The sequence below is a fragment of the Aristolochia californica genome, unplaced genomic scaffold (genome assembly GCF_029961685.1).
Source record: "Aristolochia californica isolate CCGP_79_NKW_82.1479 unplaced genomic scaffold, dmAriCali1.0.hap1 SCAF_5, whole genome shotgun sequence".
Taxonomy (NCBI): domain Eukaryota; kingdom Viridiplantae; phylum Streptophyta; class Magnoliopsida; order Piperales; family Aristolochiaceae; genus Aristolochia; species Aristolochia californica.
This window is the reverse complement of record NW_027182214.1, coordinates 44,435,559-44,463,518: the sequence shown is the minus strand read 5'-3', so window position 1 is coordinate 44,463,518 and position 27,960 is coordinate 44,435,559. Positions and strand designations below refer to the sequence as shown.

At 40.6% G+C, this 27,960-nt stretch overlaps 2 protein-coding genes and 1 long non-coding RNA gene across 9 annotated transcripts; all 3 read left to right on the top strand.

The window, feature by feature from the left end:
• Positions 1-646: 646 nt before the first annotated feature.
• Positions 647-8,197, top strand: LOC137966036 (organic cation/carnitine transporter 4). Of its 3 annotated transcripts, none has more exons than XM_068812484.1 (4): positions 647-810; positions 4,476-4,528; positions 4,853-5,765; positions 6,813-8,197. In XM_068812484.1, exons 3-4 carry the CDS (start codon positions 5,354-5,356, stop codon positions 7,955-7,957), a joined length of 1,557 nt encoding a protein of 518 aa, XP_068668585.1. In that variant the 5' UTR covers positions 647-810; positions 4,476-4,528; positions 4,853-5,353; the 3' UTR covers positions 7,958-8,197. The 3 variants fall into 3 exon arrangements, with proteins under 3 accessions (XP_068668585.1, XP_068668584.1, XP_068668586.1); XM_068812483.1 differs by having other exon boundaries at positions 4,004-4,528; XM_068812485.1 differs by lacking the exon at positions 4,476-4,528.
• A 923-nt stretch (positions 8,198-9,120) lies between these two features.
• On the top strand, positions 9,121-20,679 carry LOC137966703 (histone-lysine N-methyltransferase ATXR3-like). 4 transcript variants are annotated; one of them, XM_068813391.1, is made up of 22 exons: positions 9,121-9,309; positions 9,496-11,718; positions 11,856-11,912; positions 12,158-13,321; positions 13,411-13,733; positions 14,095-14,628; positions 14,793-14,893; positions 15,174-16,233; positions 16,357-16,428; positions 16,531-16,641; positions 16,745-16,845; positions 16,980-17,079; positions 17,173-17,268; positions 17,388-17,555; positions 17,712-17,837; positions 18,289-18,342; positions 18,452-18,699; positions 18,793-18,901; positions 19,007-19,309; positions 19,399-19,713; positions 19,835-20,016; positions 20,172-20,679. In XM_068813391.1, exons 2-20 carry the CDS (start codon positions 9,603-9,605, stop codon positions 19,573-19,575), a joined length of 7,020 nt encoding a protein of 2,339 aa, XP_068669492.1. In that variant the 5' UTR covers positions 9,121-9,309; positions 9,496-9,602; the 3' UTR covers positions 19,576-19,713; positions 19,835-20,016; positions 20,172-20,679. The 4 variants fall into 4 exon arrangements, with proteins under 4 accessions (XP_068669492.1, XP_068669494.1, XP_068669491.1 ...); XM_068813393.1 differs by lacking the exon at positions 20,172-20,679 and having other exon boundaries at positions 13,414-13,733; positions 19,835-20,082; XM_068813390.1 differs by lacking the exon at positions 20,172-20,679 and having other exon boundaries at positions 19,835-20,082.
• A 1,661-nt stretch (positions 20,680-22,340) lies between these two features.
• Positions 22,341-25,862, top strand: LOC137966595 (uncharacterized). 2 transcript variants are annotated; one of them, XR_011116226.1, is made up of 7 exons: positions 22,341-22,373; positions 22,721-22,788; positions 23,529-23,643; positions 24,288-24,432; positions 24,531-24,742; positions 24,839-25,251; positions 25,374-25,862. It is a non-coding gene; the product is annotated as an uncharacterized lncRNA (long non-coding RNA). The 2 variants fall into 2 exon arrangements; XR_011116225.1 differs by lacking the exon at positions 22,341-22,373 and having other exon boundaries at positions 22,383-22,788.
• Positions 25,863-27,960: the final 2,098 nt, after the last annotated feature.

Here is a 27,960-nt window from a genome sequence, read left to right as displayed (position 1 = left end):
AACGACGATATAAAAGAAAAGAAAAGAGACGGAAGAGGAATCAAACCATGAAAGAACAGAAGAAGAAAGAAGGAGCAAGAATGAAGAAACTGGAAGGGGCGGGCAAAAACTACGATAAAAAAAGAAAAAGAAAAAAAAACGGAAGATGAATCAAACCATTAAAGAATATAAGAAGAAGAAGAAGAAGAAGAAGAAGAAGAAGAAAGGAGCAAGAGGCGAACAGGGACTTCTTTCGATTTCGGACCAGCCACGAGGGTGAGGGAGGAGAGAGAATGAAATGAAACGAGAGGAGCAGAGAGGCGGTGTCTCGTTTTTATTCTTGCTTTGGAAGAGGGTGAGACTGAGAGATCCAAATTGAATTTGGCGCCTTAGTTGAGGAAAACATGGCAACCCATCGCCTGGATCAAGATTTACGTGCAGAGGAGGAGAGTGGGGTTCGAATTTCCCTTCTGCGATTTTGAATTCAAACTGCGAAATGGGGGGCGCGGGTAAGTCCGGTGAAGTTATTAATTAATGGGTTAATTTCCAGATTTTATATTTAATATACTTAATAGATTACATTTTATATATAAAAAAATGTAATCTATTATACTATTCATATTCTTTAGGACGAAGATGCCCTGTCAAAGGGTACTCACTCTCTCGAGGCGTTGTTGTTTGAACAAACCTCTTTGAAAAAGCCCAGTACTACTCACCCTAGCTCGAGAGTCAGCAACGGAGATGTTGATCACCAACCAGCCAAACAAGCCGAGAGGGATTTGCTTTGCACTGTTATTCCGATGTTTGTTGGATCTGCCTCCAGACGTTTATGTAAGTTGTTTTCTGTAATGCGAAAGGAAGCTTATCTTTAATATTTCTTTTACTTAAAAAATTCTTGTTTGCGCGGACGCGATTTAGGTAGGGGACAGAATCAGGTTGCCTTCATTTGCCACAATTTTAACGAGGTTTAGCAAGTAAGTTTCCATAGAGATGAAGTTAGAATAACGCATTTGAATTAGGCTAGTACTGTCATGTGATGTCTTTACATACAGTGAAAAATGGACTGACTAACTCGTGATGCAAGCTATGTCATGTAAGCTTGTTCGGCACTGCAAAAGTGAGAGTGCGAGCTTTACTTGTAGCTTCTAAATGATATTTTAAGAGGTCTGGGCAGCAACTTAGTGTAACTCTGGCGACTCTTGGTTCTAATCTGTCTGAGGATTTCTTAGTACTGCTATGTGGTACAATCAAGAAAAAAAGATAGACCGACTTGCTGGATAATGGAAGAACTCTCATGACTGCTCTTGGTTCTCATCTCTGTCTTAGGGTTTGGACAGCAACTTAGTAGAACTCTCATGACTGCTCTTGGTTCTCATCTCTGTCTTAGGGTTTCATATATTGAACCTTGGTACTGTCAGGAAAAATAAAAACAAAAAGAACAGCCATAAAAAAATATAGTATGCTTATTGATTGATCAGGCCTAAATTTCACTGTTGCAGTTGGTTTTAAGGGTAAGAAAATTATTCAGAATAGTGCTTTATATTAGCAGTCATTAGTACCTACGCTTGGTTTAATTTTTTGTTATCCTGAGAGAAACAAGATAGCTTCATTAACCTGGGTTATTTAAAAAATCATTTTAACTCTTGAAGACCTTTACTGGATAATAGTCATTAAGCAACCTGACCATTTAATTGGATGCTAATAAATCAGAGTGGTATCTAAGAAAAATCAGAGTGAGGATTGCATTCTTTAGTCTTGGATATCATCCTTTAGTCTTAGTTTTAGAGTGAGGATTGCATCCTTTAGTCTTGGGTTAGAAAAATCGGTTCCTAACCAGCTAATTGGCTGTTCCAGTGATACTTGTATGTTAGACTTATGTTGATTAAGTTAGCTCCTTGGTCACACACATCCTAGGAGGTACAATGGTGCTGTACCTACGCAAAAGTTCCTTTCTCTGTAATTTCCCAAAAATGGTTGAATCAGGAGTTAGATTGAAAAATTTGTGTTTTCCGCATTTTCCTTTGGAGAAGAAAGTAAAGGGGATTTTGGCAATTGCAGTAAGTAATTGTTTGTGTCTTTTGGAGAAATAATACTAGTAACAATGTAAAGAGAGAAGCTTTAAGCTCATGTTTCGATCTCTTATTTTCTCTATGCTGTTTGAAATGAGATGTTGAAATTGTTTTCTAGAGGTACTTTTTTAGATTTTATAACTAGATGAGTTGAAGAGGTACTTCTTGTAGCCATGCTATTAGTCTCTTCTTGTGAACCAATTGCTTCTATCAGAAATATTTAGAGATTTCTGTTTTCCCATTTTCACATGCTTCATTTTGTTCGTTAAATAGCCTCTTAAGGATGTATGTGAATTAAGGGTCTTCCTTGCATGTTACTGGAACCATTTCTGACACATGGTAATGACTTTAGAGTCTGGTTCTCTGTTGAAACAGTTATTGTGCTGAAAGCTCTGAATCCTTTTGTTAAATTGGGTCCAAGGCCTTATCCCAAAATGACTAGTCAACTTAGGAAACCTCATTCCCAACTAATAAACTCAAGATTTTTGTACTCACTAATCCATGTGGGACTATTCTTTAACACTCCCCCTCACGTGTAGACTATCTTTTGTGGCTCTACAAGTGGATAATTTAGGTATAGGCCCTCTTTTGTGGCTCTACAAGTGGATAATTTTTAGGTGTAGGTGTAGGCCCACATATGAGTACCTGCTCTGATACCATATTGAAACCATTTGCACTAAAAGATCGACCTCTTAGAGAAGACGCAATGTGAATATTAAAGACAGGCAGCCAATTCCAACACTCCCCCTCACGTGTAGACCCTCTTTTTGTGGTTCTAAAAGTGGATAATTTAGGAGTAGGTAGTTTAGTGTAGGCCCTCTTTTGTGGCTCTACAAGTAGATAGTTTAGGTGTAGGCCCTCTTTTGTGGCTCTACAAGTAGATAGTTTTTAGGTGTAGGCCCACATATGAGTACCTGCTCTGATACCATATTGAAACCATTTGCACTAAAAGATCGACCTCTTAGAGAAGGCACAACGTGAATATTAAAGACAGGCAGCCAATTCCAACACTCCCCTTCGCGTGTAGACCCTCTTTTTGTGGTTCTATAAGTGGATAATTTAGGAGTAGGCAGTTTAGGTGTAGACCCTCTTTTGTGGCTCTATAAGTAGATAGTTTAGGTGTAGGCCCTCTTTTGTGGCTCTACAAGTGGATAGTTTTTAGGTGTAGGTGCAGGCCCACATATGAGAACCTGACTCTGATACCATGTTAAATTGGGTCCAAGGCATTATCCCAAAATTACTAGTCAAGTTAGGAAACCTCTTTCCCAACCAATAAACTCAAGATCTTTATATACTTACTAATCCATGTGGGATTATTCCTTAACACCTTTTACCAAAAAAAAAAAAAAAAACTCTGAATCCTTGAACATTTTTTTTTTAAGATTGGCCTTCAAATGAAAAATAAATAAATAATCAGTTAGCCATCAAGAAAAGGGAATAAATTGTTGAATGTTTTGAGGGAACTGTTGAAAGTACTGCAAGTGCCATAAAATAGTGGAGAGGTGATATCTTAAAAGATCAGGTTATTGCTATGTCATTGCCACCTTGCTATCAGTTTTTTTTTAGATTGTTAAATCAGATAATCTTTTTGAAGAGGACGAATAAAGCAAAAGAAACCTTGCCTAGCTTCTGTTTCACTTCGTTTTCAAGTGGTGGAAGAAAGAATTTAGAAATTTTTGTTGGGTCTTACATGCAATTTTTTAGTTTGCAGTGTTTCTTTTTACTGTTTCTTAATGTTAGTAGATATAATTTAAGTGTTAGATCTATCATATTTTTTCACAGTGGTAGAAGCAAATATAAAACTGCATTTAGTCATTCCATCATATCATATGTAACGACATTTTGTGTTCTTTATAAATCTGCTATGAAAAGAAGTTATGCACTTTAAAATGGACAATGATATTCGAAAGGGTGGCTCTTTCTGCTTTCTGACTTCATATTATTTATTTTTAAAGGAAAGAGAGTAAGGTGAAGAATAAAGCTAGCAAAAACAGAGCACCATCTCTGGATGAAAAGAGATTCTGCTGGTTTTGAACAAAAAACACTCAACCTTGTTCAAATTTTACGCTTTCAAGCTCACATTCTGGATCCGCTAATTTGGCGGTTGATGTGCTTGCCGGGCAGGGAGCTACCCTACAATCGCTGGTTGTAAGGGACGTACTCCCACAAATTTTGTAATTCTCTTCTGTTTTATTAATACATCTTCATAAAAAATAAAAAAAAATTACGCTTTCCAGATGATATTTATCTTCAAATTTTCACTACATGTTGGAATACTGGTCATGAATGCTGGGTGACCTCTTGTAAAAAAACAAGTCATTCGATTTACGTCTGACAAGTTTAAAGCTTCTGAGAAGAATGTCATCTATGGAGCATTGGACAAATGGATTGCTTTTGAATCACAATAACTCTCTTTGATAACTGCAGCTAAAGCTCTGAGTATTTGACAGAGGAGAAAGCTGTGGTTACTTATAATTCAAGTATGCTTTTTACTTCTGCTCACTCAGTTTCCATCATTTAATTAAATTATAATTTGCTAAATGCTGTTTGTTTTCTCCACGTTGATAAGAACCATTGCTGTCTCATTTATTAATTAAATTTTCCATTAGATTTGGCCAGAAATTAGTAGAAGGGTATTTTGGTTATTTTAACTTAGATATTATATTGTTCAGCATGTTTAACTTTCTTTTTAGTAGAAATTCGAGACTGATCCAGTCAGGAGACCTGGCCGGTCCAATTGCTGTTTCCACCTATTACAGCTCTCTCTGGTAACGTAATTCTCTTGGTCTTGAATTCCTACTCAGGAGCACGGGTCAAAGTGGGATCTGCTGCTGAATATACTCTTCTGGGAACTACTTTTTCGAACCGGATAAGTTAACGGCCCGAAGCAAAAACTTTTAGTGGCTTTACGGCTTCTTCCTGACCCATCGTTTCCGGACATTGCCCTCTTCACACCAACAGACGCCACCTTGGACTCGTCGGACCGCTGTCATCATGCCAAACAGGATGAGCATATAAGATACATATATAAACAAAGAAGGAAAAGACAGCCGTTGAATAGGAGATCGCGATTCAGAATCCTACGAAGACTCTAAAACGGGAAAACAATCAAATCCAGAGTTACGACGATGTTTTGGACTTCTACGATGAAGAGACCTGACCGATCGACATTGTAAGACACGTCACGGCCACCCGACACAGTGTGGATCGTGCGATCCAGTAAACATTACCTCCGTATCGTTTGTACATACATAACAGCGTGGAGCGAGCAGGAGTCCCCGAAGCAGCAGTCCTGTATCTGGACCATGTCGCTGGACCCGGATTGCAGTGGCGACGCCGATCTCGTCCGCCCCCTTCTGGTGAAACCCTGCAATGAAGAGGAGGAGAGGTTGGGGATCGACGAGATACTGCAGAAGTACTCAGGGGAGTTCGGGATCTGGCAGCTGCGGCACTTCGTTCTCACCAACTTGGCTTGGGGGCTGGAAGCGTTTCACACGATGGTGATGATCTTCGCTGACCGGGAGCCGGCTTGGACGTGCACCTCCACGGCTGGACCGGAGTGTTTCTCCACCGCCACCATGTGCAGCTTGTCGGCCGGTTCGTGGGAGTGGGTGTCGGGCTCCGGGTCGTCGACGGTGTCGGAGTGGGGGTTGATATGTGAGGAGAAGTACAAGGTTGGCCTCGTACAGTCCGCTTTCTTCGCCGGCTGCATGATCGGTGAGTTCTCTCTCAACTTCATCTCTTTCTTCCTTTTTTTTGTTTTTTGTGGCTTGGTTTTCTGAACTGGGCGTCCATGGTGGAGGACTTAAATTTGCTATTACGTGTGGTTGACAAGGAAAGGAAATAAAAACAGATGGGATTTCACCATCCTCCTCTGTGAATTTATTGACTAAAGCCACCTTGTTGCTCGTGCACTAACTCAGCCACGGGTTCACTTTAGTTCTTACGACCATTGTTAACAAATTCTGAAAAATTCCTGAGTGAGTAGATTTGGTTCTTCCCTTTCAATGCTCTTCCAGTTGAATTCTGTAAATTTTGCCTCGAGAGAAAGAGAAAATCAAACAGTTTGATTTTCTCTCTTCCTGATCTGCACAAACATGTGAAGCGCCCGATCTTTCCGTCAGCTGACGGCTTTCTGCCTTGTCTTATCTCTGCCAGTTTTCAATGCTTATCACTATCGCTTTCTGGTTTCCTAAATTTTTTATGATTAAGACAAAGAAGGCTGCTGCTAATGCTTCATTTGGTCAAAGAAGGCCGAATCGGGTAACACCGTCTCCGAGTTGTTGTCATTCATAAATAATACCGTTCGATTTAAATGCCACGTGTATACCGCTTTCATGACTGATATGATACGACGCCATGAGAAAGCATTGGAACAGGCATTTGAAATTAAAAAGAGATGAATGAGAAGTCTCTGCTTTGCTCTCGAAGGTGGTAAGATCGTGCGTGTCCTTGGAAACTTTTGGTGGACCTTCTTCGAAAGCTGGTGATCAACATAATGATCTGCTCAGACAAGAAATTTTAATTCTATATAAAATATTGGTAAAAAATATTTCCTAGTTTGATTCTTTCTTTGAAATTTCATTAAAATTTTCTATTTTATATGATTTTATGTCATGCTTCCTACAAAATTTTATAGAACTTTCTTTTTTCATCAGTCAAATATTGGGACAGAGTTGGACAAATTTGTCACCGTGCCGCCCATCTCCGTTACCGGTGCGGGCATGGAACAATACTGATCTGGTCTTTTTTATCTTTGATCAGGTGCGGGAGTGTTCGGCCATCTTTCCGATTCTTTCCTGGGACGCAAAGGATCACTGATCACAGTTTGTGTCATGAACTTAGTTTTTGGCTTGTTAACCTCAACTGCGCCGGGGTACTGGATCTACATTCTCCTCCGTTTTCTCACCGGAATCAGCACCGGCGGTGTAGGCCTCTGCGCTTTCGTCCTCTCCACTGAACCAGTCGGACCCAGCAAGCGCGGTCTCGTTGGAATGTCCACCTTCTACTTCTTCTCCGGTGCCATTGCCTTACTGGCCGTAATCGCCTACATCTTCCAGTCATGGCGGACGTTATTTCTTGTGACATCCATTCCCTCTCTCCTCTTTCTTGTCGCAGCCATCCCCTTCATCTCCGAGTCCCCGCGATGGTACCTCGTCCGAGGCAAGATCACGGAAGCCATGAACGTCATGAGAGCCATCACGGAAACCAACCGGAAACACCTTCCCGACCGGGTCTCAGTGGTCATGGATAACAACATCACAGAGAAAGACCCTGACGCTGCGTCCGGTTCATTGATCGACGTTCTCGGCTCTCCCCTCACTCGACCGCGATTGATTCTTTCCGTCATCATAAATTTATTAACCTCCGTGGTATACTACGGCCTGAGCTTGAACGTGGTGAACCTTCAGACGAATCTCTACCTAAACGTAGCTCTCAACGGAGTCGCAGAAATGCCGGCGTTCATTTTAACGGCGATTCTAATAGAGAAATTCGGAAGGAAACCGCTGACAATCGGGACGATGTGGTTCAGTGGGGTCTTCTGCGCCCTGGGGAGCTTGCTCCCGAACTTGGGCCCCTTCAAGGTGGTTCGCATGGTGTGCGGGATTCTGGGCATCTTCGGCATGGCGGGTACGTACAACCTTCTATTCATTTACATGGCGGAGCTGTTTCCGACGGTCGTGAGGAACGCGGCGCTGGGATGCGGCTCCCAGGCTTCGCAGTTTGGTGCGATCGTGGCGCCGATGGTGGTGGTTCTCGGCGGAGGGCTGCCGTTTGCGGTCTTCGCTCTGTGCGGGTTCGCCGGAGGAGTGCTCGCGTTTGCGTTGCCGGAGACGTTGCATCAGCCGCTGTATGATACTCTGACGGGGATGCAGGAAGCCCAGGGTGTAAACACAGAGCCAGTGTGAGATTCGCTGGACCGGGTCCAGCAAACCAGTGTTATCTTGTACCGGGATATTCCCAAAACCAGCCGGGAATATCCTGCAAAAGTATCATTATAATAGAACCATTATCGTGGCTTTGCCAATCCAAGGTTTCATGAAAGGAGGTCGAAGCCGATAATCTTTTAGTCTATATAATTGTAATCTCATGTTTGTTGGAAGATAGGGCCCAAACTCATACTGACCAAGGTAGACCCATAACCCATATTGATGGCAAGAGAGTAAATAAAGGGTCATATTACATAGATAACATTGATATAATTAGGTTAAAGTTTCAAGGTTAAACCTGAACCGTTCAGGGGTATTATTATAATACAGTAATTTTTCCCAATGGGTCTCTCCTTTTTTCTCCGTGACCTAAATTCATGGAGTCCGAAAATTAATATGGTATTAGAACTTTAATTTTCAGGATTCACATTTATGGTTTTTAAAGATACAAAACCCATCAATTTTTTTTATTTGCTAATATTATCGCTTAGTTTTTTTTTCTTCATATTGTTGTTAGTTTTTCTCTCTTCGGCTAGAATAAAATAATAAGAAAAACAAGACGAAATAATAAGAGTTTGTTTTTCTCTTGTTTGGATTAACTGCCCTAAATTCGTAAAAAATAGAACCATTACCATGGCCTTTGCTCTTTTAGTCTTTATATTCGTAATTAACATTTAAAACTTACAGGTATTTTTCTTTTTCTTAAAAAAAATGTAAAAACTCCACCACATAAACCTTCTTGTGGGAAACCCACTTCATCGACCCTGATTTCACGGTTCAGTGTTTTTATCAAATCCGGTTGAAACCAACTCAAGTAGCTGGGTCGGGTTCTCTGCGGCAAATAATATTAGATTTGGCATAACGGTTGATTTTTTTCTTTCCTTCTTTCGCCTCCGTCGATCTCGATGGGCCCTATCGGATGCCGCTTAATTTGATTCACGAAATTTGAACTCTTGCTAGGTTAATCAGGCCTCGCAGTGAGTCCAGTATATATGTAGAGAATTGGATCGTCGTGACTGGTGGGCTTGTGGGCCTCCACTGGCCAGAATGGAGCTTGACCTCCGACCGTATTGAGGACTCCAAGTTTTGAGAGTATATAATGGGAAGAAGGGCAGAGGGGAGGAAAATGAAAAATTAAAAACACGACAAGGTTTCCTTCCCGCAGAGTAAAGAAGAGCAACATAAACAGATAACAGAAGGAGAGCTTCCCAAAAACCTTTCCATGGCGTATCTCGATCCGTATTCGAGCTCTTCTCCCGTTGCCTCACGTCCGGGCCGGAGCTTCTGAGTTTCGTTTCGCTTCCTCTGCGGCTGTTCTTAGATCAGTTCGGGTAAGTTTTTGGTCGGTTCTCTGTTCCTTTTGTGGGTTGTGTCAGTGGTTCGAATTTCGGACCTTGTGGTTTGATTCTGGAGCTTCTTCCAATATGCCTATTTTTTGGTACCCTACATTGGTTTTGGCTCGTTAGCGTGTTGTTTCGGTTTGTGATTCTTACTTCCTTTCTCTCTCTGCGAATTAGGGTTTCCAATTTTACCGCGCCTCTGTCGATATCGTTGGGGAAATTACAGTATGAGCATCGATAGCCCCGAAGAAGGCGAGAATTAGGATCGTTGTGTCGGGTCTTCCATGGGTGATGGAGGAGTCGCATGTGTGCCTTCGCAACATCTTATGGACAGGTTTCCGATTTCTGAGACGTTTTGCGGAGGCAATGGCGGTTTCGGTTCCAAGACCTTGCAATTTGTGGACCTGTCAAGAATGCCAGAGAAGAAAATGGAACTAGAGGAAGAAGAGTCTTGCTCCGGGAAAACGCACGAGAGTGACTTTGACAAGGGAGAAATTATTGCACGCAAGCCACTGAAGATTGAGGTTGAAAAAGGTGAGATTGTTTCTGAAACAGTGCAAACCTGTGAAATTGAAAACGGTGAAATTGTGTTGGATAAGCCGCGTAAGTGGGAAATAGAGAATGGCGAGATTGTTCCAGAAAGCTGGCAAAAAAGTGAGCTCGAAAAAGGGGAGTACATACCAGATAAATGGCAAAGAGGACAAGAGAAAGGGGAAATTCTGGGTGGACGAGGTAGAAAAGTGGAGCCGGAGAAAGGAGAGTTTGTTCCGGATAGATCGAGGAGAAGTGAAGTGGGGAGAGTGCTGAAAGGGGAAGTGATGAAGGAGGAATTTGGTTCTGGGAAAGGGCGAAAGTGGGAGTTAGAAAAGGGGGAGATCCTTCCGGAGAAGGGCAGGAAAGATAGAGAGAGGAGCAGCGGAGGTGACTTCCCACTCAGTAAAAAAAACCCACTGTCTTCTTCCAGATGGGACCCAACAAGCGAAGCAGAATTTAGCAGGAGTGGCACTGAGCGGAGAAAAAGATCTTCTTCCAGGTGGGACCCAGTCCATGACAAGGAGACAAAGAGTAGCTCACGAGCTGATGAGGAACTTGGAGCATACAAGACTGACCATATTCACAAGTACCACGGTGATTATAATGATCGTTCTGGATCAAAGGTCCGGAGGATTTCCGATGATAATAACCGAATGAGTTATTCAGACAAGTTGCGTTTGCGAAGTTTGGCAGATAGGTCTTATAGGAATTCTTCGACATCATCTTCTTCATCAAGGGTTCCCTCTTCATTCAGGTATTCTTCTTCTAGGCATCATGACTTGCCTTATTCTTCTAAAGGACCTCATGACAGACATGGTCGAAGCCCGAGCAACTCAGAGCGCTCCCCATATGACCGTGCACGCCACCATGATCACAAGGAACGCAGCCCTGACCTTTCTTCATATGAGAGGGTTCAGCACAATGGGCACAGGGATCGGAGTCCTGGTTATGTGCAGCGGTCCCCACATGACAAGGGAAGGCGTCGGGACCGAACTCCTGGATATACGGAGCGTTCACCACATGACAGGGGAAGACGGCATGATCAACGAGATCGAAGTCCGGGATGTCCTGAGCGCTCTCCTCACGATCGTTCCCACCATCGTGATCATCATGATCGGACCCCACAGCGGTCCCCATGCCTTCGAGGACAGACGACAAGTCGGAAGAGTGGTGGAAGTGAGAGGCGACATAGTCGACATGAAGAGAAGTCTGGGCAGCGGGATTTGGGTGGGAAGGATTCCAATCGGAATTCTGCAGCTAGACTTGCAAATGGTAGTAGTAACTGCCGTGACAGCAAAGTTGAGAACCGGCCTTACAAGGACAAAGAGCTAGAGAATCCTAATGATGTTTGCAGTGAAATTCCTCAAGTTAGTGAGGCTCCTGAGGACTTGGCATCTATGGAAGAAGACATGGATATATGTGACACCCCCCCTCATGTACCAAATTTGGCTGATTCAACCTTGGGGAAATGGTTTTACCTTGATCACTATGGCACAGAACAGGGACCATCTAAACTTTGTGATCTTAGGCAGCTCGTTGAAGAAGGGTTTCTTCAATCAGATCATTTAATAAAGCATTCCGAGAGTGATCGGTGGGTGACAGTTGAAAATGCTGTTTCTCCTTTGGTGTCTGTAAACTTTCCATCCATTTTTTCTGATACTGTTACCCAGCTAGTGAATCCACCTGAGGCTCCTGGTAATTTAATGGTAGATTCTGGAGATGTCATGTCACCTCCTAGTGAATGTAAGCATGGGGACGATGCAGTGGAGCCGGGTTATATGGCTGATTTTCAAATTGATGAGAGGGTTGGAATTCTAATGATGAACCATCCCCTTGTTACTGGGAATGAGCTTGAAGTAGTTGGAGGTACTTTTCTTTGCCTCCCTCTGTTCTTCCCCTCATTGCTTCTGTTATCTACTGCCATTCTGGTATCTCATTCTGTTCATATACCACTCAGCATTTTCATAATTGTTTTTTTAAACTACCTTTTTCTTCTCCTCCAGATGCTTTAGGTGCGACGTTTGAGCACGTGGAATGGGAAAAATGGGACAGCTGTGAAGGTAAACGACTAAATTTTTTTGTTTTCCAGGAACATGATTTTCTTGTTAGCTTTTTTTAGCTTTTCAAATGGATTAGTTGCTGAAAATTCGCAGGAATTATATAGAATTGGGTGTAGTCTTTACCTCTTTGGCCTTTGGCCTAGGTTGGATTTGCTAGCTACATCAGTTAGTGTCCTGGTTTTTTGGTTATTTTGTAAAATATTCTTTTATTATTTTAGTTATAAAGAGTTGTTTCGGTGTTGCAGGGTTTACTAGGTTCCAATACTCAGGCCAACCTGAGACGTTTGTGCACTCAAGAGAGAAAGAGTTGACCAGAGTCTTTGAGGCAATGCCGAAAGAGACAGCTGAAGCAAGATATGCTATACCAATTGAAAAGGAGTATCCTTTCCTCAATGTTGATACAAGTGATTGGTGTGCTAGCCTGTGGTCATTTAAGGGTGGTGATTGGAAAAGAAATGATGAAGCAGCTCAAGATAAAACTCTTAGAAAAAAACTGGTTCTTAATGAAGGCTATCCTCTTTGCCAGGTATCAAAATCTAGCTATGAGGACCCTCGTTGGAGCCGAAAAGATGATCTGTATTCTACTTCACGAAGTAAAAAACTAGATCTTCCTGTTTGGGCTTTTTCTTGTCCAGATGAAAAAAATGAAGCTAATGGTTCTGTCAGGCCAAATCAGCTCAAGCCAGTGGCTGCTAGAGGAGTAAAGGGGACCATGCTTCCAGTTGTTAGGATAAATGTATGTGTAGTTAGGGATCATGGTCCAGTTGTCTCTGAATCACGCACAAAAAGCAGAGCTAATGACCACTATAGTTCTTCAAGGTCTATCCGGTCCTCAGCAGGCACTGATGGTAACAGTTCTTCCACAGATGGTGGTCTTTCTCGGACCAAGAAGGTTCAAGAACATGACGGAACACAAGCCTTGCTCAAGTGCAGAAGTGTTGTTAAAACCCCAAAAGATCGAGTTTGCAAGATAGATGATTTAGAGCTAAATTTGGGTGATTGGCACTATCTGGATGGTGCTGGCCATGAGCATGGCCCGTCCTCATTCTTGGAATTTCAAGCTTTGGCTGAGAAAGGTGTCATCCCTATGCAGAGTAGTGTTTTTAGAAAGACTGATAACCTTTGGGTTCCAGTAACCTCTATGACAACGTCTAAAGCTGTCATTGTCCAAGAAGGAAAAGGTGGAACTGCTGCTGCTACTTCCTCAAGTTCATTTCACAGTTTCCATCCACAGTTCATTGGTTATACACGTGGGAAGGTCCATGAGTTAGTAATGAAGTCTTATAAGAGTAGAGAGTTCGCCGCAGCTATAAATGAGGTACTAGATCCATGGATTGTCACAAAGCAGCCGAAGAAAGGTTCTGCACTTAACATTCAAGACTCTGCAGGACAGAGGAACTGGAAATCAGGTATTGTAATCTCTTCCCTACAGATTATTACTTATTTAAGTTCACTTTTACTCCTTGTGTTTTCCTTCCTAAATGTTGTTTATGTTCAGAAGATGAGGTGGTTGAGGATCTACAAACTGGCTTGAAACGTGACCTTTTGTTTGAGGATTTATGTGGTGAAGCAGTTTTCGACCAGGAGAATAATCTGGATACAAATGCACAATCTGAGACAGAGAGCTGGGGTCTGTTGAATGGACTTATATTAGCAAGGGTCTTTCATTGCTTGAGAACTGATTTCAAGTCCCTTGCCTTTTCTGCTGCCACTTGTAAGAGCTGGAACAGAGCAGTTAAATTTTACAGGGGTATTTCAAGACATGTTGATTTTTCACCTCTGGGCTCGCAATGCACTGACACTATGTTCCGGAACTTTATGGTATGTCTCATTTGTAAATGGTAGCAATTTGTCTGTTTTAATTTCTTGACCTCATTCCAATAAAACCTCACAGTAATTGGACAATCAGAATTTTGAGGATATGCTGGGTTTGTATGGGAGATCAAGCATAGTTGAACTTATGGTAGTGTAGTAGAAATATCTAGATATTTGAAGGATTCAGAAATCCTGGAAACCTGTTTCCAGTTATTTTTATTTTGATAATAAAATACTAATTTCTTATTATATTTGATATTTCTAAGACGTTTGTTCTGCAGCCCTCTAAATCTTCCTGTGAATACTTGGCATATATTTACATATATATTGGGCCAGTTCCTGAGTTCTGCTCTATTTGTGCTTTCAGAAGGATTACAACAAAGCAAAGTTGACATGTATTATTTTGACGGGGTGCAATGATATCAGTGCTGGTGCCCTTGAGGAGGTTCTACACTCATATCCTTCAATATCTTCTGTGGATGTAATTGGTTGCAGCCAGTTTAGAGAGCTCTACTCCTCATTTAAAAATGTGGAGTGGACCAAGAGACATGTTTTACAAAATGTGAAGCCTGTTGAAGAATCATATTCCAAGATAAGGAGTCTTAAACAGCTAACTGATAGAAACTATTCAGCTTCTAAGGCTTACAATGGTGGAGGAAGTTTTGGTCAAGACTTCAATTATAGCAAGGCTTCAGAAAGCTACACTTTCCAGCAGTCCTCTTACAAACGGAGAAAGCTGCTTGCTGCAAGAAAGGCTCCGGCACTTTTATCCAGGGAAGCCCAAATAAGGCAATTGCTTCGCAGGAAGAAAGAAAGAGGCTATAAAAGAATAGAAGAATTTCTGGCTGTTACTCTGAAGGATATCATGAAGGAAAACACTTTTGAACTTTTTGTTCCCAAGGTATTATCATTTGCAGTGCTTCCTTTCTCTACCTTAAGATGGTCTTCCTTACCTTACCTTCTTTATCTGGGTTTTGGGGGTGGGGGGAGCTCTCTGAGTATATTCTTTCAATTTATCTTTTATTTTTTGTGTTTTTTATTCACTTTTATGTTTCATCTTATCAGGTTGGTGAAATTGAGAATAGGATGAGGAATGGTTACTACTTAACACATGGCCTGAGATCTGTCAGAGATGATATCAGTCGAATATGCCGGGAAGCTTTAAAGTATGTACTGCTAACGCCATTTCATGCTGTCTGTTTAGTCACATGTTATGAAAAAAATCACTGAGATTCCAGACCACGAAGGTTAAAGAACAAGTGAAAGGGCTAGTCATGAGGTCCTTGTTGTGGACTTCTTATGGTCCCATTTTTTAAGGATAGTTGAAAATTTCAATTTTTTTAGATATCATTGAGGATTCACTAACTGGTTTTTAGTTATTTTTGTAATGCCACCATCCCTGTAATGTCGCGTTATGCTACATCAATTTTTTTTTGTTCACTGTAGAGCAAGGACCAAAGGCGATACTGGAGAGGAAATAAATCGTATCATCATGTTATTCCTCGAGCTGGCTGCAAGTCTAGAAGAAAGTTCTAAAGCATCAAATCATGGGAGAGATGAAATGATGAAGAGTCTAAAGGATACCCCCGTTACAGTGCTGTCTTCTGCTGCTGCCAAGTATAAAAAGAAACACAATAAAGTAATGAGTGAGAGGAAAGGCACAAGGAGCACATATGCCAATGGGGGTGTGGATCGTGGAGAATATGCAACTGAGAGGGAGATTAGAAGGCGTTTAAACAAATTGAACAAAAAGGCTTTGGACTCAGAGAGTGAAACTTCAGATGACCTTGGGCCTTCTGAAGAAGATATTAGGGCTGATGGTGAAAGCACTAATTCAGATACTGAGAGTGACCATGACCTGCATGCGGGAAGCACAGCGGGAGATTTGACAGGAAATGGCCTGTCCTTTATTGAAGATGAAGGTTTTGATTCTGTAGCTGATGAACGTGAATGGGGTGCTCGCATGACAAAGGCCAGTCTGGTCCCTCCTGTTACACGCAAGTATGAGGTTATTGATCATTATGTCATTGTAACAGATGAGGAAGAGGTCCAAAGGAAAATGAGGGTGTCACTTCCTGATGATTATGCTGAAAAGCTGAAGGCACAGAAAAATAGTAGTGAGGAGGCAGACATGGATTTCCCTGAAGTAAAAGAGTATAAACCTCGAAAAAAGCTAGGAGATGAAGTACTGGAACAGGAAGTTTACGGCATAGATCCTTACACTCATAATCTTCTTCTTGACTCCATGCCAGAAGAATCACCAGAGTGGCCACTTTCAGAGAAACATCTCTTCATAGAAGAGACACTGTTGCGAGCATTAAATAAGCAAACTAGACCTTTTACTGGTGGTGGAAACACACCGATGACTTATCCTCTGCAACCTGTTATTAAGGAGATCCAGAGTGAAGCTGAGGTTGGCGGTGATACACGTATCATGAAAATGTGTGATTGCATCTTAAAAGCCATGCAGACTCGCCCTGATGACAACTATGTGGCCTACAGAAAGGTATATATAGTCCTTCATTTTTACATCCTGTGTCATTATTTTTACTGCAACTATTTGTATTACTCCTGATATTTATCATTGTACTCATTTTCACCCTCTTACTCGTCTCATGGATATCTTCAGGGGCTTGGAGTGGTCTGCAACAAAGAGGAAGGCTTCATTGAAGATGACTTTGTTGTAGAATTCTTGGGAGAGGTATCAACAAAAAACTTTTTGAACCAGCAAAACTGTAACTACAACATTTACAATATACAAATACGAGCTCACCCTATTTTTCATCTCCTATTCCGTATTTAGGTATATCCAGCTTGGAAATGGTTTGAGAAGCAGGATGGAATCAGATCTATGCAGAAAAATAATAAAGATCCTGCACCGGAGTTCTACAACATTTATCTGGAGAGGCCAAAGGTATATTCGTTTTCTTTATTCTTAAATGAAGTAGATTGGCATACGGTGTGCTCAGGTTCTGTGTTTATTTGAGTCATTCACTACAAAAACTTTCCAATTTTAGGGAGATCGTGATGGATATGATTTAGTTGTGGTTGATGCAATGCACAAAGCAAACTACGCTAGTAGAATTTGTCACTCATGTCGGCCTAATTGTGAAGCCAAGTAAGAAGAGTATTTTTTTTCTCCATTGAATAATTTTCCATCTGATCGTCTGCACTTCTAGTTCAATTTATTTTATTGATTCTCTGAGAGTTGTTTATATTATTGCTGCTGGTTTTGTCCATTTATCTGTGCAGAGTTACTGCTGTTGATGGCCAGTATCAAATTGGTATTTACGCTCTACGGCCTATTGGAAATGGTGAGGAGATCACATTCGACTATAATTCTGTAACAGAGGTGTGTATTATTTGTCAAGCCATCAAGTTTCTACAACAGTCTGTAACTTATTGACATTAGTTCGCCAGATTGATATTCTTTGGTTTATTGCAGAGTAAGGAGGAGTATGAGGCTTCTGTTTGTTTATGTGGAAGTCAAGTATGCAGGGGTAGCTACTTAAACCTGACAGGTGAAGGAGCCTTTCAAAAGGTACATAATAATTGAAACTGCAGGGCAGATTTTGCTTGCATAGCGGATTGAAAATTTAAAATTTAGGTCATCACAAGTAATAGCTGCTGCCATGTTAAATAATATGTTATACTTTATAGGTATTGAAGGACAGCCATGGAATTTTAGATCGACATCAACTACTGCTAGAAGCTTGTGAACTAAATTCTGTTTCTGAAGAAGACTTAGCTGACTTGGGAAGGGCAGGGTTGAGCACCTGTCTGCTCTCCGGGTTGCCTGATTGGCTTATTGCATATTCTGCACGTCTGGTATGCATACCTAAATCCTTAAATATATAAGCATATTCATACACACAAGAATGCACAATGACACGTATATGTATCTCTCTTATTTATTTATTTTATTAGATTAGGACGATTAATTTTTTTTGTACTTGACTTGTTTGTGGTATTTTATGGATGAAGGTGAGGTTTATAAATTTTGAAAGAACAAAGCTACCTGATGAAATCCTGAATTATAATTTGGAAGAGAAAAGGAAATTTTTCACAGACATTTCTCTCGAGGTTGAGAAGAGTGAAGCGGAGATTCAGGTGAATGTAGCAGATAACATTCTCTGTCTTTCTGTTTGGTTGTCTCTCTCTCTCTCTCTCTCTCACCCCTCTCTTCCTATCTGTATGCCCAACTAATTGTCTATTTATATTTTGTTAGTTTGGGATGAGAAAGTGATGCTTGAGTTTTGCACATATTTATGAATATCAGAAGGTTAGGCATCTAAGGGGAAGTTTGCAGAACAAACATACAGACATATAATATGCAGACATACACAGAAACAACACACACAAATACACATGCACACATACACGTACATGTACACATATACACTTACATATGTGTATTTATGTATGTATTATATGTTTAAATGTTACTACTCGCAAAGCTTTTGGCTAGTTGAAACAGGTTCATTACGTCTATTATTTGGAAGGTTGACTAGCGTTGTGCTTCTCCATCTCCATATGTTAATATTATCTTTTTATGGTGCAGGCTGAGGGGGTTTGCAACCAAAGGCTTCAAAACTTGGCTCTTACACTTGACAAGGTGTTTTTTTCTCTATATGCTGTCGTTCTCGTTTTTGGGGAACTATAATGACTGGATAGTTGATTTATTTTCTTAGTTTGTCAAGTCTGAATGTATTCCTTTGGTACAGGTTAGATATGTAATGAGATGTGTTTTTGGGGATCCAAAACTAGCTCCACCACCGCTGGAGAAGCTTTCTCCTGAAGCTTTGGTCTCTGTCCTCTGGAAAGGGGAAGGTTCCCTGATTGAGGATCTACTACAGTGTATGGTTCCTCATATGGAGGATGATATATCAAATGAACTCAGGACCAAGATTCATGCTCATGACCCTACTGGTTCTGGTGATCTTCAAAGGGAGCTTCGAAAGTCCTTGTTATGGTGAGCATTTTATACTTTGTTCAGTTCTGCCATCCTTCTTTGCCATTGGAATTACAGGTTTCTTACTCTTGTTTGTTGATGGTTGAATCCCAGGTTGAGAGATGAGATTCGTAATCTTCCTTGTTCATACAAGTGTAGGAATGATGCTGCTGCTGATTTAATCCACTTATATGCATACACGAAATGCTTCTTCAAAGTTCGAGTGAGTCAAAAAATTTGTATGAATTCATGCTATGAATAAATGCTATAAGTGGTTGGTGCTCAAAATTTGGCTTTATTTTTGACAAAGAATGTTCTGTCCTTGCAGGATTACGAAATTGTGACATCGGGACCTGTTTATATCAGCCCACTTGATTTGGGCCCAAAGTACACTGATAAGATGGGAACGGGCTTTCAGGAATATTACAAGACATATGGCGAAAGCTATTGTTTGGGGAAATTGATTTATTGGTATGATCAGACACATCCAGATCCGGATCGTGTCTTGGCAAGATCCAGAAGAGGCTGCTTGACATTACCTGATATTGCGTCCTTCTATGCTAAAATTCAGAAACCACCTGGTGAACGTGTTTATGGTCCTGGAACTGTTAGGTTCATGTTGGCCATAATGGTACGACAGATAGCACGCTAGTCTCCTCTGTTTAATTAATTTTGACCCACCTCTCTGTTAGTTTTTATACTTACTATTTGGTGTAACAGGAAAAACAACCCTACAGACCATGGCCAAAGGATCGAATATGGCAATTCAAGAGCTTTCCACGGGTTTTGGGAAGTCCAATGATGGATGCAGTCTTGAGGAAGTCACCATTGGACAAGGAGATGGTACATTGGCTGAAGAGCAGAAAACCTGTTTACCAGGCCATGTGGGATAGGTGATGAAGGGAACCAGTGTATTTTATCTTGAAAAATATTTCCATTTGCTGTGGTAACTGCCCCTTCCAATATTGGGAATCTCGCTATCAGTTCAAAACCGTCTCTATGTTCTGCGTCCTCCATCCCACTGTACAGTTGTGTGTAAGTATGTTCATTATTTGGGGATTTCATTGTTTCAAGTCCGGTGCCCAGTAACAGCTCTATTTTTAACAGCTTCTCTGAGATCATTTTTGTATGTATTCATTTGGGTCCTCTCTTGCAGTACTCTGTGTCTTGCAAACCAACCTCCCATAAAAGAATGCTGAAGTTGAGAGGGGAGAGGAATCCTGGCATGATCTGCAATATCTGATAGTTTGTAAGATTGTGATGCTCTGAAACGTGTTGATGTAAACAGCAGCTAACCTCAGTGGGCTTCTTTGTTGATTCAGCCGCCAAGTCGGTCTGGTTTGTAACACATTGAACAGCAACTGAAGCCTTAAATGAATTTCGGCAAAAAATTTGTGGTTCTAACCAGTGCAACTCCATAAGCCTGTTAAAAAGAATTTGGGTGGAAGAAATATTGAAGCTAATTAATCTTTTGATCTTCTTGTGTCTGGTAGGTATTGAAGATCAGAAGGTGGCCTGTAGGTCCTCCCCAACATCATGTCCATACCAATCTCCAAAATGGTATTCTTCAGGATGGCTTTTTGATCGGGAGTTGGCTGGCAATGTCGGTTTGTTGGAGGCTACAAGTTGTATGAAATTGGATGACCCTGATCATAGGATCAACAGCTGAGTCATCTGAAATACAGTGTGGCTTTTGTTGGTGATTTCGGTCATTGTTCTTTCTGGCTTGAGGAAATCTGGTTACATGTATTTCGGTGCCATTCTTAGGGAGATTGGTGTACCTGGTATTGGGGAGGCTCTACTCGTTAAATATAATTCACATTTCAGGTCAGGAATTGATTAACCAAGCTGAAAATTTTTCATTCTCGCCAATGAGAGGATTTCATCAAAGAGTCCCAAGTTAAAGGTTAGGATTGAGCACTGCTCATTGGCAGCTTATTTTTTCTCCTAACAGTACTGAGGATTGTAGAAAGCTCGTAACATGCTTGTATATGGTTCTGTTGTGAGGATTTTCAGTCAGTTTCTTAAATTGAAAGAAGCCTTTCTGTTGTATTCCTCCTCATAAAAGCCTGTCCTATGTGAGCTACAGCATTGTATTCACAAGCAGCAGCAGCAGCAGCAGCTAATTGAGTGAGGCCCAATGCTGTCCTTATCAGGTTGTGAGATCAATAGATTTATTAGATACGAGTGGTCGTAGTAAATTTTTAGTGGTTCGTGAATTGTAAATGATTCTGATTATAGTTAAGCCTAATCATATTATTATTTCAATATCTTGGGTTTGAACTGGATTACCCAAATGTACTTATTCAACCCTAATTTTGACTATTTTAATAAGGGGGGGTTTAGTCCACAATGAACATGAATTGAAGTGAAAAATTGAATTGAAGTAAAATGAATCGATTCAACTTCAATTCATGTTTGGGTGTTAGTATAGATGAGTTAAGTGGTTGGAAAACAGATTTCAGTATTAGTGTCCCCAAATGAAAAATATGATATAAAAAAGAGAATAAATAATATTTTATAATATACTTAAATAGAACATATATCTAAACATATAATTAACAAAAATAAACGTGGTTATTACACTTATAAGTGATTTAACGTGTAGTATTAGAATATATTAATATCCTAATTAATGAAAAATTATATTATATTACTTAATGATTATAATTTATTATAAATTAAAACAATAATTATGTGTGACTAGAATAAATTACACAAAATTAATAAAAAAATAACACAAGAGAATATAATAAATAAACCTAATGGTTTAATTAATTATAAAAATTGGATAATTAAACCAATTAATGATTATAGTTTATTATAAATTAATATACTAATTACGTGTGACTATAATAAATTATTTAAAATAAATAAAAAAGTTAAAAATAACATAAGTGAATATAATAAATAAATAAATTATTCTGTAATAACATAAGATATAGTTTAACATTAAAACTCACTATTTTAATAAAAAATAAAAAATACATAATAAATAAATAAATATATTAATTTATCAATAACTTAATATATATTTTAAATATTATTAATTAATAATATATTAACAAAAAATAAAAACTAATGGTTTAATTAATTGGATAATTAAACCAATTATGACGATGACTTAATTTTTCCTAACTTAGGAAAAATTAAACATCGTCTTCGTCTTCCTCTGCAGCAGGCTTGGCAACGGCGACACTCCGACGGTACACCAAGAGGGAGAAAATAGGGAGACCGAGAGAGAAGAGAGGCCGAGGGGCTCTAGCCTCCCGTGCTCTGCGACGGAGGTCAAGAGGGGGGGGGGGGAAGCAACGCGCATCGTGCATGGAAAGCTGATGATTCGCAAAATAGGTAGGAAACAGCTTTCCCCCGTTTTTGCTGAGCGAATGAAATGGTGTAATCTTACTTCAATTCAAGTCTTTCTAAACTAATGCTATTTTTTAATGAACTAAGTAATGCGAGGGGAATTCATTCTACTTCATTGTGGACTGGGATACTACGGAGGGTTTTAATCTTCCAATTTACCATATTGAACGGCTCCATAGAAAGGTGTAGAAAAGTTGCCCAATCCAATTTCGATCTCTGAGACTCTTACCCTCTTCCAAGGCAAGAATAAAAACCGAGACATCCTCGTTTTATTTCATTCTCTCTCCTCCCTCATCCTTGTGGCTGGTCCGAAATCGAAAGAAGTCGCTGTACGCCTCTTCCTCCTTTCTTCCTCTTCCTCTTATATTCATTCTTTCATGGTTTGATTCATCTTCTGTTTTCTTTTTCTTTTTTATTGTCGTTTTTGCTCGCCTCTTCCGAAGCAATAACAAAAACGAGACACCGCCTCTCTTTGATGCTCTCGATTTTTCGTTCTTGCTCCTTTCTTCTTATATTCTTTCATGGTTGGATTCCTCTTCCGTCCCTTTTCCTTTCTTTAAGGTCGAGTGATTTAGGTTGAAGTTCTTCTTGATAGGAAGGTTATCAGTTCTTTTTAATAGAAATGGCTAACCAGACCCGTGGTGCGTTCTTTTCTTCGTCTTCTTCTCCCGTGAAGGGGCCCTCGTCGTAGAACACCGGAAAGGCTGCAGTGAATCCTTTACAGAAGCCAAAGAAGTGCCACAGGTAAGAAACGAGTTAGGCCTTCAAAATGTCTTGATTCTTAGTATAAATTTTCTCGGTTCCTTCGGAGTTATTTGCAGTATGGTGTATGTCGAGGATTCGTTATTTTATTGTTCCTTCTACTGTTTTTTCTTTTTTCCTCGTTAGCATGCATGTCTTGTGATTCTGGTTTTATGGACTTGATTCTTTGTTGTGTCTGCGTTAGTTTCTTCTAAATTTCCTTGATAGTTGTTATTTGGTTTGTTGACCTCTTCAAATCATAGGATTTTAAGGGCTTCATCTTCGTCTACAATGTGCATGTATTGCATTCTGTTCTTTATAGTTTTGTCCACCATTCTTTTTTCTGGATTATGGGCAGTTACTTTCTTTTTGTGGTTGACACGGAGTAGTTTTCTTTTCAATCTATTTACACAGAGGATTTATTGGTTTTTTTCCGCGTTATTTTCTTAATTCTTTGTAATTTAACGTGGTTATGTGATTGGATTGCTATTTATTTCCTTGTTTTTGAAGATTATTTGCAGATATGCGTGTACATGAAGTTTATGTTTTAGTACTTGGTTTCCTTTGAAGAAGATTTATGGTCTGTCTTTAAACTTGTAACCACATATCTGAGGATATTGATGAGAAAGAAGGTCTCAGATTCTTGCCAAGGCAATCTTTGTAGCTCAGTCTTCTTGAATTTCATTTTGAGTATTTCTTTTATGATTCTGTTATGTGAGAGAAAGATTGCTTTTAAATTGTAGGAGAAATCTGGAAGAAAAATATTGACAAGTTGTGGATGTTGATGACAATCACCAGAACCCACTGCAATGGGCATCATTTACTGGTGATATTTACAGTCACCTGCTTGAAGCTGAGGTATTTTTTGTTTTTTAGCGTATCAAGTTAAATACATTGATTCTTGTGCAAATTTTGGCAATTCTTGTTCATTAAAATAATCTTTTACTGGTTATGCATCTCTATTTTCGTTGTATACTAGAGTTGACTGTTTCTATTTGATCGATCCTCTCAAAAATGCTCCAGAGGTTATAATTATTTAATGTGCTTTACATGCTTGTCTAGTTCACTTCTTTGGAAATTTGGGGCATTGGTTTATGGTAGTCTCATTCATCTCTTAACCAAGACTTTTGGGTTGAGTGTTGAAACTCACCCAGTGCTTGAACGAGATGATGAAACGAATATTAACTTGTCTTCTTTTAGTTTAGGGTATTAGGGTTTAGGGCTTAGAGTTTTAGGATTTATGAAGGGTTAGAGAGTTTTGACAGTGCAGGTTTCTTTGTTTGAGGAACTACTACAGTGTATGACTCCTCATATGGAGGATGATACAGTACATGAATTCAGGTCCAAGTTTCATGTTCATGTACTGGTTCAGGCAATCTCTGAAGGGTGATCCAAAAAGTCCTTGTTGTGGTGTCTGTTTTGATCTTGTTCAATTCCTCTATCCTTCTTATCTTTTGGAAGTGCAGGCTTCTTACTGTTGTTATTTGATGGCTGAACCCCAGGTTGAGAGATGAGATTCATAATCTTCCTTGTTCATTCAAGTGTTTGAATGATGCTGCAACTGATTTAATCCACCTGCATGCATACACGGAATGCTTCTTCCAAGATTGAGCGAGTCAAGATTTCATATGATTATATGGTATAAAGGTCAGTGCTCCAAAAGTGGATTTCAAAGAATGTTCTCTCCATTCAGGATTGCAAAATGGGACGTTTGATCCCGTTTTATGTGTGATTTGGGCCTTTAGGAATTCTGCAAGAGAAGGTGAAAACTACTGTTTGGGGAAGTTGATATACTCGCATGATCTGACACATCCAGATCCAAATCACACATTGGCAAGAGCCAAGAGCCAGAAGAGGCCGCTCCTTGATGTTGCGTCCTTCTATTCTGAATTCCAGAAACTACCTCGTGAACGTTGTTTTTGGTTCTGGAACTGTTACATTCATGTTGGCCAGCGTGGTAAGACAGATAATATTACTAGTATTTTGGTTTGGTTTAATGCTAATATTGACCCTCCTTTGTGCTGATTTAAAGATTTAATGATTGGTGTAACAGGGAGAAACAACCCCAGGGACCATGGCTGAAGGGACAAATATGGTAATTCAAGATCTTTCCATGGGTTTTGGGAAGTCCATTGATGGATGCAGTTTTATGGAAGTCACCTTTGGACAAGGAGATGGTACATTGGCTGAAGAGCAGAAAACCTGTTTACCAGGCCATGTGGGATAGGTGATGAAGGGAACCAACTTGAAGCTAATTGTCCTTTTCATCTTCTTGTTTCTGGTAGGTGGAGATCAGAAGTTTGGTTGTACGTCCTGCCAAATGTTGTGATCATGATCTTTGCCATGACATCCTCAAAGATGGAGTTTTGGGCTGGAGGTGACTGGCCATATCAGTTTGACAGAGGCCAAAAGTTGCATCAATTTGATGATCCTGATCATAGGATCAACAACTGCCCCCTCGTAGATGTGAGTTGTCTGATATAAAGTGTGGCTTTCGTTTTTCAGAGGTTTGGATATGTCTAGTTGGTTTAGATTTTGATGATTCTTTCAGGGTGAGAGTGAATCTGGTTACATGTATTTTTATGCAGTTCATGGTGTTATTGGTGTACCTGGCATGGAGGGGAGGCCAAATCCATGTATATTTATGTAGGTCATGAATTCACATATCTTGATCAAGTTGGATAATTTTCCGTGTCAAGGAAATTCTCACCAACGAGAGGATTACAACAAAAAGTATAAGTTGAGCAGAGCTCATTGGCAGCCTAGTTTTATCTAAGCGGGGTGGAGGTTTGTAGAAAGCTCGTATTAGAATATACTTGTTGGCTGATTATCACTCTTTTGTTAGGGCTTTGTTCTCTAGCTAGCAAATTGAATGTAGCCTATCTGTTGTAATCCACAGAAAAGCCTGTCCTGTCTGAGGAAACAGGACTATACTCACAAGCAGAAGCAGTTGAGTTTCTATTACCCTGTGCTCTGAATTAACCTGTAATAAAATGTATCTACTAAGACCAGTGATTCTGAAGATAGCTTTCAGTCTTGTTATGCTTTGAAGAAACTGGTGATGTGATGCATTTTGGCTCTCCAATTGAAGTTGTTTGTTAGAATTAACGACATAACATTGATTTGAACAAATGCGTGGATTAGTTGCTATTTGTGGGTGTTTATTCCACTCTCTTGGCGAAGATTTCAGGGGTTACTTTTTAATCAAATGTCCTCTCAAATCTGTTGGTTCATTTGCTTCAGTGCCTTTTAAAACGCAAACCTCATTTATGGTTTGACGAAGGATTTGTTGAAATTCATTCAGTTATTTATATGTACAAAACAGGCAAAAATTAAATGTGCAGCTGTGGAGTTTAGTGTATAGAGAAAAATGTATTTCGATTATTTATTGTGATTGTGCTCTAGTGAATTGATGAAGAGATGAAGATTCGAGCCCTAACCCTCAACAAGAGCTGCTGCTCTCACATGACATTCTCCAACACTTCCTTCTACTTTCTTTCCTGAATTTGATTGCTCTGTTTCCCATCGTAAATGGCGTGTATATTTTGAAGATGAGGTTGGTCAGGATCTACAAACTGGCCTGAAAACGTGACTTTTTGATGGAGGTTTTATGTGGTGTAGCAGCTTTCGAGCAGCAGAATAATCAGCACTAACTCAGACAGAGTGAGTTGGGTCTGATGATTGGGTTTATATTTGCAAGGGTTTTTTTGTGCATAGTTACCGCTGTTGCCATTATCATATTGGGTATTTCACTCTACTGCCTATTGGCAATAGTGAAGGAAATCATGGCCGATTATAATTCTGTAACAGAGGTCTGTATTAATCATCACGCGTTCAAGTTTCTTCAAGAGTTTGTGGTCCATTGGCATCAGTTCCCCATATTGATATTCTGTGGTTTACTGCAGAGCGGATTGCCTCCACTTCCTATCCCAATGAGGATCTGTCGATCGAAGTTTCGCCAACCAGCGTCCGGACTTTATCTCTCAGCAATTCTCGCTTTCTCGTCCTTCGCTGCCAAGCAAGATAACCTCTCCGACACTCGGGTCAAGTGTGGTTGAAGCAACTGAGGTGGAGCCGAGTAGTGGAGCTTTAGCTCGTCGAGAAGACACTCTGGGGTCCAGTTACGCTTCTTTTTCCTTTTCGAGCTTGGGGCACTCGAGCTTCTTCGAGAAGGGATGAAATTCATCGACGAGTTTCCCAGAGCTTCCAGAAATCCCCTCCGAGAGAGAGCCCGAGAAAAGTTTGGAGGAGGGAGAATTAGTATAGAGAGCACCAAAATCGACCATTCTCAGTTACTGCTCCGCGCAGAGGAAACGAGACGGCTCCGTGACAGAAGTAGAACCGTAACACCATGGAGGAACGTCGGCAGGACAAGGAGTCGCCGGAAACACAGAGCTGGTTGTGTCTTGCATGCAGAAATTCATCCCACGGTACTGTTTCTCCATGGCAGCCGACTGCTGAAGTACTGAAGCTTCTTCTCACTCTTGGTAAAATATCGTGCAAGAAAAGATAAGACAAAATGTACGTTCGTTAGCGTCCAAAGCGAAACGTTGAGAAACAAAAACCCCGATCTTACAGCTAGGGGTGGCTTCGATTGGTCATTTATCGGCTCGAGCTCAATCACCGAAATCGGCTCGTTTACCTTAATGAGCCGAGCTCGACCGAAACTAGGTTCGGTTCATCGGCTCGCGAGCCAGCTCGAAGTGAGTCGGATCGGTATGGATCGGTAACGGGATCGCGAGAGAGCGAGAGTGAGGGGGGAGGGGGGGGGGGGGGATTTTTCCTCCCCCCTCGTCACCGCCGACCCCTCCCATCAGTTGTTGTCGCCGACTCTACCGCCGTCGCAGCTGTTCGCCGGCCGTCTCTACCGCCGTCGCAGCTGTTTGCCGACCGTCTCTATCGTCGTCGCAGCTGCTCGTCGGCCGCCTCTGTGGCCGTCCATTCGATTTCTTCCTTTCCTCGCCGTCACCTCTGTTTCTGTCGTGGCCGTCATCCCCGACGATAAGTCCTCCCCGGCGCCATAACCCCCTTCCCTCCGCATCTTCTTGGCGGAAAACCAGAATAGGGGAGAAATAATCTCCCCCCTCCCTCGCGAGAAGATCTCGCACGTGCGATATCATAAAATAAAAAATTTTAAAAAAAAACTTTTTCCTCTGGAAAAAATTAAAAATAAAT

Coding starts and splice junctions, on each gene's coding strand:
- LOC137966036 (XM_068812485.1), top strand. CDS start 5,354: ATGTCGCTGGACCCGGATTGCAGTGGCGACGCCGATCTCGTCCGCCCC. Junction 5,766..6,812: donor CTTCGCCGGCTGCATGATCG/GTGAGTTCTCTC, acceptor ATCTTTGATCAG/GTGCGGGAGTGTTCGGCCAT.
- LOC137966703 (XM_068813391.1), top strand. CDS start 9,603: ATGGGTGATGGAGGAGTCGCATGTGTGCCTTCGCAACATCTTATGGAC. Junction 16,234..16,356: donor ACTATGTGGCCTACAGAAAG/GTATATATAGTC, acceptor GGATATCTTCAG/GGGCTTGGAGTGGTCTGCAA. Junction 16,642..16,744: donor TTTATCTGGAGAGGCCAAAG/GTATATTCGTTT, acceptor TTCCAATTTTAG/GGAGATCGTGATGGATATGA.